The 11,953-nt window shown below is 40.1% G+C and overlaps 1 protein-coding gene across 1 annotated transcript; it reads left to right on the top strand.

Annotated features, from left to right (window-relative positions):
* Positions 1-2,130: 2,130 nt before the first annotated feature.
* On the top strand, positions 2,131-10,775 carry anapc5 (anaphase promoting complex subunit 5). The gene is made up of 17 exons (XM_079562510.1): positions 2,131-2,622; positions 2,700-2,779; positions 3,777-3,886; positions 4,005-4,230; positions 5,746-5,812; positions 5,987-6,088; positions 6,608-6,798; positions 6,891-6,972; positions 7,104-7,196; positions 7,395-7,576; positions 7,680-7,815; positions 7,958-8,032; positions 8,135-8,256; positions 8,330-8,437; positions 8,731-8,878; positions 10,100-10,262; positions 10,357-10,775. The coding sequence occupies exons 1-17, from the start codon at positions 2,425-2,427 to the stop codon at positions 10,575-10,577; spliced, it is 2,304 nt and encodes a 767-aa protein (XP_079418636.1). The 5' UTR covers positions 2,131-2,424; the 3' UTR covers positions 10,578-10,775.
* The last annotated feature ends 1,178 nt before the right edge of the window (positions 10,776-11,953 follow it).

The raw sequence follows: 11,953 nt of genomic DNA, 5'->3' as shown, positions 1-11,953 counted from the left end.
TGAAAACGAAACTTTGGGCCAATAAAGCTGTTACTTACAAAAGGAAGACACTATGGATGTGTGTGGTTTTCACAGGACTTTCAAATGAATGAATCAGCATAAGCTTGCAGCTAAAGAAAACTACAGAGGAGATTGAGTTATAGCCCTTTTGAAAAGCGAAGACCAATGTTGCTCATACTGCGGTTCAAGTTTGCAACCAGTTAGAGAAGAAAATGAGATTGATAAAAAAACTGACAGAAAAACTGTAAATGTAAAGCCTTTTCATCGATGGTGAACCGGCAGGCTTTGTTGATCACATGGCAGTATTTCTCCTTGAAAGTGCTTTGAAACACTGTATATCAAAAGGACTGAGGGTGCGTGGCTTCCCCCATTGCCTTCAGTGCGGGCTAAGTGAAGCTCGTTCATGCAAGCAGTTTGGCTTTGTTTTTGGAGCCAGCTCCAATATTTAGCAATTATTAAGGCAAACACGTGACAGGATGAGACCATTAGAGCAAGAAACCTTCTAAACCTGTCCATGCTTCCTTAGGGTTTCTGGAAGAAGGAGGCTATAATAATTCCACTGACATACAGTCCATGTTTAAAACTTTCCCCTATAATTGAGACATTACATACAAGTTAGGAAAGTGTGGAGTGAGTTTAGATCCCACCTAGCACTGAATGAGTATTATATCCTATCTTAGAAAGTTAAAAGCAATTTACCTACTTACATACTAAAAAAAAAAAAAACGGTTCTTTGAATACACTGACCGGCACAAAAAATGTTAGGAGAGTCCTACTGGATGGAACATTATGAATGAGACAACAAAACCTATATAACATTCAGTCAATGGTTCTTTTCACACTGAGACAAAACTGACATGGGCCCACCTTCAGGAGTCAAAGCCAAAGCCAGGTCTGGAGGACAACAAACACTGCTCCGAAGCTCAGCTGTGGGTCCAAAACCACCTGCAAAAAGTAGGACAACAACATTAATAATTTGTCATCGACAGTCTTCTGTATTCCTGTACAAAATCTGGGATGTGCCAGTAAAGGAGACAACTATTTTCACAAAAGAGTTTGGAAACAATGTTTTGCTATTTTGGTAAACAAATAGTCTATATTTGAGGCTGCACTATTATCATACGCTTGTAAGCCCTACTTGTGAAATTCAAACAGTTGTTCGTGGCAGGACCTGAATGCCAATGTTGTTAAATGAATAGCTTTTATCTTGGGCAAAATTCCAGGGGACCTGTATTAGGCTACTGTCGCTCATATGAATAAATTAAAAAAAATAGCTTGAACAAATTGAAGTCAATCATTCTGTTGCTACAAATTAACATAATACAAAAAAAATGTGTGTTCTTTGTTATCATGTGTGTTTCTCATTGATCAACCTTGGCTTTAAAATAAATCAGCCATAGTTTCTTCTTTGACACGTGTTGAGTTGCCAAGAGAGCTGCCGAGAAGAGGCTGCGGTTGCCAGGAAACCATTTAATTGAGAGTCCTTAGAATATACAACTTACACAGACAGGACTGAAGCCATGAATGTTTGTGAGTCTTTGATGGAGAACTTTGTACCGCATAGGCCTTACACATTAAAGACAGAAAGTAAATGTTCTAAAAAACTTTATCAATATTCCCTAATGTATATTCGGAATGTTCAAATTCAGCCTTCAAGCAAAATTGTCAAATTTAAGTTCTTTGGTATAGAGTTCGGGAATGTCCACAGTTACCATGGAGATCCGCCATCTTTGCAGCTGTTAGCATACATTTCCATAGATTAACATTAGCTAAAAACAGTATAAAAAGTGGAGAAAAAAACAGTGGAACGACTCCGTTAGCTGCTGAGATACTGCTGGTAAATACATCTAACACACTGTGGTCTCCAAGTGTTTTAATGTGAACAATAACTCCAGTATTTTAACTTTTAAAATCTCCATTAGTTTACAATGGCTGCTAATCCCATAATGCTTAGCGATATGACGTCACATTCCCGAGCTCTATAAGAAATGATGAAAAGTAAATAAAAGTAAAATAGTTCCACGGGAATACAAAAGCCTTATCTTACTTTCCAAAAAAAATAAAAAAATAAAAAAATAAAAAAAGAGCGAGCGGGAGAGGAGCATAGAGGAGGGAGAAACTGTGATGACGTATATTTCAGAGGACGAGGAGGAGGGCTCTTCAAAAGTGAAAAGCGGCATTTGTAAACATTACACATGCCAAAATCGTATGTTGTTGCACTAACTTCTAGCAGTCAGCGAGTCTTGTGTATCCGAGTTGCATTGAATATAGAAAGATAATTTGGCCGCAGTTACTTGTCTAGAATGACGCTATTACTTTGCTAAGTTAGCCATGCTAGTTAGCTAGCATACTCTCCTTTTCTCATCAGCTCTGTTTACATCTCAGGTTTCTTCTGATACGACTAACTCGAAGCTACCTCCTATAATGGCAAGTGTGCATGAGAGTTTGTATTTCAATCCGATGATGACAAACGGAGTAGTGCATGCTAACGTGTTCGGCATCAAAGACTGGGTAACGCCGTATAAAATCTCAGTGTTAGCGCTGCTGTATGAGATGACAGCCTCGAAGATCAGTCTGCCGAAGCGGAGACGACTGAACAAACTCATCCTTCCCCTGCAGCAGGTCAGTGTGTTTTCATTAATATTATTATTCGGGTAATTTTTTTTCTTTTTTCTTACTGTGCCATGGCTTCTTGTTAGGGTCCTGACCTGTCTTTTGGACAGTTTGTGAGGACGGTGGAGGAGTGTTGCCCGCAGACCGGATCTGCTGTGACACTCAGGTGTGCATACAGTACTTTATGTTTGTATGTATGATACTTGTGTGATCTTGGTACAAGTTTTGGAAAGTAACTGCACCACTTTTGTGAATATGACAGTCAATATAAATCAAACACATCACTGAGAGATTTTACTAAATACAACACATCTTAACTTGCACTATAGGGTTGCCCAGCTGCATGTTTTTATTATTGGAGTTCATACAAAAAATTCACAAACATTTAACAAATTCAATTGGTCAAACATGATACTGATATTGTCTAAATGATATATTACGAAAGATTCCAATTTGACATGTGTCACCATCAGATCTAAACCAAGTGTATTGCAGGATTACACCAGATCAAGACCTAGGCCTAAGCCACGTCTGACAAATGAGCAAATCATGATGAAAGTAGTTCTAAGCAAAGACTAGCACATCTCTCTCAAGCACAAATAAGGACATATAAACAAAAATGCATGAATATCTAGAACAACCACAAATTATATCTGCATAGAACGCATGCACCATCCAACCATCAGTTTTACTCCACAGTGTAAGAACTTCTGATCCAAGGCATCACAATACTGTGTAAAACTTTATTTTACAGTACCCTTGATACATTGTGCCAAACTAAATTTAGTACAATGTAATGTGCTCTGTAACAACGTGTAATAACTTATACCTATGGGTCAGATACACAACAGAATAATATGTATTTGTAGTTTGTTGGTCCATAATGTAACAGGACATAACTAACCTTAAGCCCAAATCTAAGGGTCTTTTGTCCTATTACATTATGTACTTAGAAAGTACAAATACAAGTTATTCAAAGTGATACTGAATATGTTAATGTGGATACTAAACTCAGTATTTTGTCATTCAGAATTCGATGCAGTTATGACAACACAATCTCGATGACAAGGTTTTACTCGAGTTAACTGGGCTGTGGAGAGTTTTGTCTTGTGCATTGAGATTTTAAATCAAGTCGATAATACTAATTCTTGTCTTTCCCTTAGGCTGGATGATATGGCGAATGGAGAGCTGCGAGACATGGAGCACTTCTTTTCTACTCTTCCCACTCCATTCACGTCTTTTGACACGGAAGCCTATAAAACTAGTGTTGTTGGTAAGTAGTTTGGAGACAAACGGACAACCATCCTCTCACAGTCAATAATCAGTCACCATCTTACAATATAGAGTCTAATTGTTTTAAATCATGTTGAAATGTTTGTATTTTCATTTAGGTCTGTTTATGAGACACATGTTGCTTGCCTACAACAAACTGTCGTTCAGCCAGGTGTATAAGCTGTATAAGTCTCTGCAGCAGTACTACCACAGTCAGGACGAGGTGACTCTGCCAGCACTCAACTTTGACTGGTCAGACATGGACCTCGCCAGCACCGAGGACACCGTAGGAGACCGCATGGACAAAGATGACCTCGACTCCCCACTGCACAAGTCAGAACTCAGGTTTGTGACATTTCTACAAGTGTGCAGTTAAGGAATTCATTATTCAAACAATTAACATCTGCAAAATGACCTTTTATAATTGTCTCATAGTCTATTTCTTGACCTTAGAGAAAATCAGATAATCTTCCGAATACAATGCACAGAACAAATGCAATTAACAACAGACATGTCCACATCGCATTCTATGAACTTATATAGGGCTTTATAAAGTCTAAAATAGTCTTAAAATGGAGTCTTTGTGAAAGATAAAAGATAAGGTGTACACATTACATTAGTGTGCAGGTATAGCCTTTTGATTTAAACTTTAAAATCTATATTAGGTTTTACTATGATTTTAGATATATCGGCCAGTCGATATATCAGTCCGATGTTTGGGGATTTTACTAAATGTTGGCTATCGGCCAATCTATCGCCGGAAAAGTCGATATTTCCGGGACCGAAATGATAGAGACTTCCAAAGAGCAAAGTCAGGGCTTTAAAGCAGGTCCTCCCACAACTACCAAGGCCTCAGGGAAACTGAAACACCGCAATGAAAATTGGTTAGCTTCAAGTTTGTTAAACACAAGTGTCACTAGACCCCCGTCAATATGGACATGCTGTATGTCATTGAAGTGCAGAATCTGGAGAATTCAATCGCTGAGTTTTAACCTCCACTATCGTATTTTTGAACGCTGCGCAAAATGCTGTGGCTAGTAACAATATGCTAATGCTAATGACAACTAATCAAAGCTGGGACAGAAACTATGATTGGATCACCTTAAAGAGACAATACAGAGTTTAAAAATGTTAAAAAAACTAAGTATGTTCATCCCCCTGCATGTTCCAGCTATGTCCTAATGTGTAGAATGAGCCCAGACCTGCCTTTAAAATCCTGCACTGCCAGTGCTGGAGCAGCCAAGTATTTGTTTTTACAGGATTATAGACCAGACATTTGGAAAAATCACACAAATATATCGGCCGAGCATATCTGCATCTGCTAATTAAGAAGAATGTTTTTATTTGTATTGCTCCTTTCGCAGACATGGTCACAAAGCGCTTTACCCGAGAGAATTTTACATTCATTCCATACTCAGTAGTGGTAAGCTACCGTTGCAGCTTCAGTTTCCCCTGGGGTAGACGAGAAGTGCTGTCACGTCTGTGCCAATGGTCCCTCTGACCACCACCATCATTCACACAGACATCATTCATCCTGGCCTATTGTACATGTTTTTAGTGGTAGAGGTAGAGTACCCGGAGGAAACCTACGCAGACACAGGGAGAGCATGTAAACTCCACACAGAAAGGCCCCGTCCAGGTGGGAATCAAACCCGGGACCTTCTTGTGAAGCGAGAGTGCGAACCACTGTGCTACCGTGTCGCCCAATTAACATCCCAAAATATCGGCATTGGCCTTAGAAAAAAACGTATTTGTCGATCTCTAATTACTCTGTATGAAAGTCATTTGTTTTTGTGTTTTTTGTCTTTTGCTTATTCAGTGTTTTCATAATCACTAAAATAATTTGAAACTTTGTTTCAGAATTGATAATGCTCCGAGTAAAGGTCCTCTGTCACAAAAACAAGCTGAGTACTTTCTAGCAAGACAAGTAAGTGGAAAGCTGCATCGTGATATGAATGTCTTAACTAAACAAATACATAAATGATTCATCAAATTCATATGCTGCTGCTGTTTTTAAATGAGTTCATTTTGAAAAAGGAGACAAACAGTCGCCCACACCGTCTGTCAAGCTTGTGCTATATTTAAATATCTCTTTCCTTAGGCATACCTTCTGAAGAACGACGAGAACAAAGCTCTGAAACCCGCTGCCCTCCAAGAGGAGCTCAACAACATGCTCAAGTTTAACCCCGACTTTGCCGAAGCAGTGAGTCTTTTTCTGCCCACTCACATATTTGAAAATGGACTTGTCATGCACAATGAGAAGTGAGAAATGAAGTTGGTCAGGAATTTTGAATTGGCCCTCTGCAGGCACCAGTGGGATAGAACAGTGAAACAAGCATTCACTATTATTTATTTATCTTTGGACCAACGTGTGAAAAAGAGCAAATAAAAATCACATAGGAGAATGAGAAACCACGCCATCTTCTGCCAAATCAACCAGGCAAACTACAAAACTCTGTTGAGAGAAGTGAGTGATGCAGGATTGGAGATTATCTTCCACATATGACTGATGTGTTGCAAATTTGCATCTGTGATTGGAGCAATAAAAAACATAACAGTTTTGCCATGGGCTGCGACAGAGTCCCAGATACTGACATTACAGGTATATTTTTGACAAAGCCTCAGCATTATAACATGGCTAACATCTCAAAGTTGGTTTTGCAGTTGAAAAAACAAAACAAAAATACATTTCTATAATCTCTCTTTTCCCTGTGTTTTCTAGCATTACTTGAACTACCTGAACAGTATGCGGGTGCAGGACATCTTCCTCTCCGCCCACAGCCTCTTACACTATTTTGATCGGCTGATTTTGTCGGGGAGTGAGGGCAAGAGCAACGGCGATGAGGGCTACGGCCGCAGCCTGCGTTATGCCGCGCTGAACCTGGCGAGCCTGCACTGCCGCTTCGGACACTAGTGAATATATTGTTCTCATTTAACGCGGATCAATAATGTATTTGTGTAAGATATTATGCACTCAGCTGTTTTTTCATCTCTTTTGTCCTCAGTCAGCAGGCCAATCTAGCGCTACAGGAGGCCATTCGTATTGCTCAGGAGTCCAACGATCACGTGTGCTTACAACATTGTCTGGTAATTAGCCCCTGCTCTCATTATCTTATATAATAATGTATTGATTGATATCGCATTGATCGGTAACTGTATCCTAATGTGATTTAAACCTTTCTCTGTGGTGCTTCTGCTCTCCGTGTGTTTTGTGTTAGAGTTGGCTGTACACTCTGGAGCAGATGAAGGGATCCGACAGCACCGTGTTGACAGAGGATTCAGTCAAAATGGCCGCCCACTTCTGTTTGCCAGTGAGCTTTCCTCTAAACCTGCTGCCTTTCAGTAGATGTTCTTTCACTGCGATTTGCACGTATGCAAATGATATACATCGGTAGTCTCGGGGAAAAAGTAGTTTCCCAAATGATCTCATTAAAATATATGGATTTGTTTTGTTGGTCCTGACCTTGCACCGTCTGTCAGGATCTGATGGTTATTTCTGTCTGCTTCAGTACTTGGCATCGCTGGGCATTCAGTCATTGGTCCAGCAGGGGGCAACGCAGGGCAAGACGGCACACAAACTGATGGACGCGCTGAAGGACACAGACATCCTGCACTGGAAGCACAGCCTCTCGGAGCTCATCGAGATCAGCCTGGCTCAGACCACTTCCATATGGAGGATGTACGGCAAGAGGTCAGGCCAAACACCACACTGTCAGAGCTGCTCACTTCAACCGTCGCCCGGGAGCCAAAGAAGGCTTAAGCTGAATCTGTCCCTTTTTGTGCCGTTTTTGCAGTACTATGTCAGCGCAGCAGGCTCAGTTGCTCCTCAACATGAGCAGTCTGGAGCCGGTGAACTTCGGGGTCCACCAGAACAACACGGAGGCTTTTGCGGTGGCTCTGTGCCATCTGGCCGAACTGCATGCTGAGCAGGTCACACATCTCTCTTTCCGTCTCGTAGTTGCATATCCATTAGTCAATTGGCCGAGCAATGCAGGAAAGTAATAAGCATTGATCAGGCCTGCTTCTGGGCAGTGCTTAATATATCACTCTTGTCCCCATGTGCCTGCTTTAGGGCCTGTACAGTGCTGTTTCAGAGATTCTCCGGCATCTGAAGGAGCAGTTTCCTCCTCACACACAACACGCCAAGGTTCAGCCACACATTTACCGACACTGATATGCATAGAATAATCAGGCTTTCTGCGTGATTATATCTGGTGATGTAATTCAAATGCAACCCCTTTCGTTTTAGTTATGGATGCTATGTGACTTAAAAATCCAATTTGAGAGACATATGAATGAAGGAAAATACCATTTGGCTGAACCACTAATTGTTGCATTGTCAGCGTTGGACAAAACCCAGGGCCTTTACAGGTAAAAAGCCTAAAGCAATAAGTCGTTTCAGCTTATACTTAAAATGTATTGAAATCTTATGCTGTTCTGCCAGGAAAGCGCTGGTCTTGAAGGTACTTAATCGCTCCACTGAGGCATACAGTGTACTACAACGGCTGCAAGTTCTCTGTGACAAGACTAAATGCACTGAGCTGGCCATCAGGTAATTTGAATGCATGCAGGCATTGAAGTGTCAAAGTGTGAAAACAGATTTGAAAAATACCACAAAGATATAATTGTATTGTACCACAGCTTTAATGTTTTTTGTACATCTATGCACATTAGTTCATCGTAATCTTTCTCCAAGAGTTGTTTTATGTTCAGCATCACTTTCATTTTGACGGGTCTACATGAGGATTTTCGTGCATAGAAGATTGTGCAGACTCTCTTGGCTGCGCATTTTGTATTCAGTAGCCAACGCCATCCTCCTGACTCTTGATATTTTGCTTTTGACAGAGTGATGCTGTCCACTGCTGAGCTCCACTGGGAGTCGTCTGGCTTCTCCACAGCGCTGCCGCTCCTCCTGCAGGCCCTGGCACTGGCTCGACAGCACCACTTACAGTCTCTCGCCTCGGAGACAATCCTTCATTTGGCCTTCACTCAGGTCAGACGGCACACAAAGAGGCTCTCTGTAAACACCGCCGCTCTTTCCCTGAATGCAAAATAACGTTTCCCCAAGCTGCCATGTAGTGTGGGCGTAAGTCATTTTAGGGAATTAAATTATGATGCACTTTGTTCATTTTCAATGTAATCTTCATAATCTTACAGTGATGTTGACAAGAAATGCAGAGTTATTGACCAATCATCAAACTTTATGTACAGATCATTTTATTGGCTTTTCTTAGGGGTACAGTAACCATGGTTAACATAATAACCACATAATAGTAATTCTTATCAAACGCAATTATTTGAACAACTTTGTAAATGTTTTATGAATTTCGAAATAAGCATTTGCATATGCTTTATAAATGATTATTTTCGATCTTAGTTTATTTTATTGCATGCTCCCATAGCTTTATGACTTATTTTATTACTAGTTTGTTACATGTTTTCACAATTGACTCTGTGCATAACTTCAAAGCATAACAATGCCGCTCAAGAAGTGACTTCCTGTTTCGATCCAGCACGCTAAAATAAAAGCACACATCTCATCTCATTGATTAGTTCAGCAGGAACTTGTAACATTACAAGAATATAATTAAATACACACATTTTAAGTTTTTTGTCTGTTAATTGTGAAGCAGAAATAAAAATTGAACTAATGAATAAGATCGTGCTTTTATTTTGGTGTGTTGGATTGAAACAGGAAGTCACTTCTTGTTTTGTTGTTATGATTTGAAGTTAAGCACAGAGAAGCAAATTCCTTGTTTATGAATGACAGTGGCATTAAATCCTCTTCTGATCAATTTGTTGTGACAAAATGAGAAATTTATTACAGAATGTGTTTTTCTTACACACTGAAGGGGAGATTACTTTATTATATTTTAGACAGTTTTTACAAAGTGCATTTCTATGAGGCAGCGGCGGAGGAAAGCATTAATTTCTTGTTTAAACAGAGGTTTACCTAATGTGATAGAAATGAGGAGGGGGGAGAGATTTAAAAAGTTAAAGTTTTATCACTTTAAATGGTCTATTGAATACTCCTTATTTTATTTTTAACTCATACATACAATAAAATCAAAACTTGAGATCATTATGAGTTAAGTGAGGTGGTTTATTTTTGGACATTGGTATCAAACCAAACATTTTTTACTGATCTGTTTTTGTCCATAATCGCTGCCTAAATTGTATCCACCGTTGTCCAATGTTGCCGTTGTCTTTGCAGCTGATGTTGGGGGTTCCTGAACAGGCTCTGAGCGTTCTGCATGAAGCCATCGAGCCCGTTCTAGCACACGGATCAGTGATGGACAAAGGCCGCGCGCTGCTGCTCATGGCCCGCTGTCAGATGGATGTGGCTGGATTTAAACCGAACAGACGAGAGCAAACCGGTAACGCCGCTGAATACCCAATTTATCTCAAGCCTCATACATCAACATTGGCTTTTTTTGTTTTTTGACAGCGGTTCTGTTGTTTTCCCTGCAGATTTGAACACTCTGGCTTTGGCTGTGGACACGCTCAGTGAAGCTGCAGCCTATTTCTCAAAGTTGAATTGTAAGGAGCGGCTACGTGAGATTCATTACTTCCAGGCTCTACTCTATCGCACTCTGGGACAAAACAGTCAGTGCAACAAAAGCGCAATGCATTTTCGCCTCTTGGATCAGGAACTACAATCGCCCGCTCCTCCCATTTCCATGAGGCTATAAATTACTTTGACTGTACCTTTTTTTTTTTTTACACTGTGCGAGGACTATAGCTCTCCACAAGATGGCAATGGCGGTCTGTCTTTACTCAGCATCTGTCAGGACAAAATAAAGGTGCATTTCAGTGCAAAGTGTTGTGTAACTTTAATCTCACTAGGTTGCCACAGAAGATTTTGTTTAGACTTCTTTAGTTACTAAGACTTATAAACAATGTAAACCCATAGCATTTCATATAAATCGGATATATTTGTTTCTCATCAATGTTTTGTTTGTATTTGTCAATTATCCAACTACTTGGCAAGAGAAGCATTGTGTCCTGAATCTGAGTCATACTAGATTTGAATTTTCAGCTCAAATTGAATCACTAAAATGGCCTTAAAGTTTCCAAAATAACATCACTGTTACTGTCAGACAAAGGTTTGTAAGCTGTCATCTGTACTTGGTGGTCAGGCGCTTCCCAGTTTCACCCCAAGACTTTTTCTCACTTTTTTCACTAATGATCTGCCTGGCAGCAGCTTGTTTAGCAGCAAAACATTCCTGTTAATAGTATTCTCCTCTATTTTAGTCATTTGAACCAGTCACCCATCATGTGGGACAAGCTCTAACATGCTAAACATAGCTTTGACCCCGGTTACTAGGAGACTGTCATATCAACACACAGGGCGGAAAAAACAGGAAAAGTTTATCAAGAAATGCCTGATTTACCCCTACGCGCTTTGATAAACGAGCGCAATATCACTGTTAGCCGCAAGATGAATGTGTTTCAGTGATTCAGATGATTTCTCTCTACTGCAGGAATACTGATGAAGCTTGTGTCGAAAGAGAAGCGCCACTGTCTGGTAATGTCATATGCCTACAATACTGCATTGTTGAACAGCCATTTTGCCTTTTCTATAAAGTATGAATTGTTACTTTTTTTCCAATCTGAGTTGTTACTGCCCTGCAGTAAAAGCCAGACTGTCCTGTTTTATTTAAATAGGCCACTGTGCCGTAGCCGCTCTCTCATGGGGCCTAAAGCTTGAGGTGGGCACAGGTCCAAATGGGTTGAAGCTTTTTTAGAGGTAGTATATGGGCCAGAATGCTTAAAACTGGACCAGAGCAGAGGTGCTATGACTAATAGCATAAAACCCAAGTCTGCTGATAAAATATAACATCTTGTTAAAAATGTTTAATAACAAGCATGGCAACAGACAACAAATCTAGCTTATACATTCATGTGACCCCAACTCGATATCAAACATTTTACACATAATAAATGTCTCTGTTGAGAAGAAAACTATACAGCAGGCACTTACAGACAGACATTGAGAGGTTGACTTTGACAACCTGAGGTGGTGGTAAGTTCTTTTAATTTACAGTATTATTACATTTCTTATAAA

This window comes from Gobius niger, assembly GCF_951799975.1.
Source record: "Gobius niger genome assembly, chromosome: 1".
In the NCBI taxonomy this organism is placed as follows: domain Eukaryota; kingdom Metazoa; phylum Chordata; class Actinopteri; order Gobiiformes; family Gobiidae; genus Gobius; species Gobius niger.
This window is presented reverse-complemented; position numbering and strand designations above follow the sequence as displayed.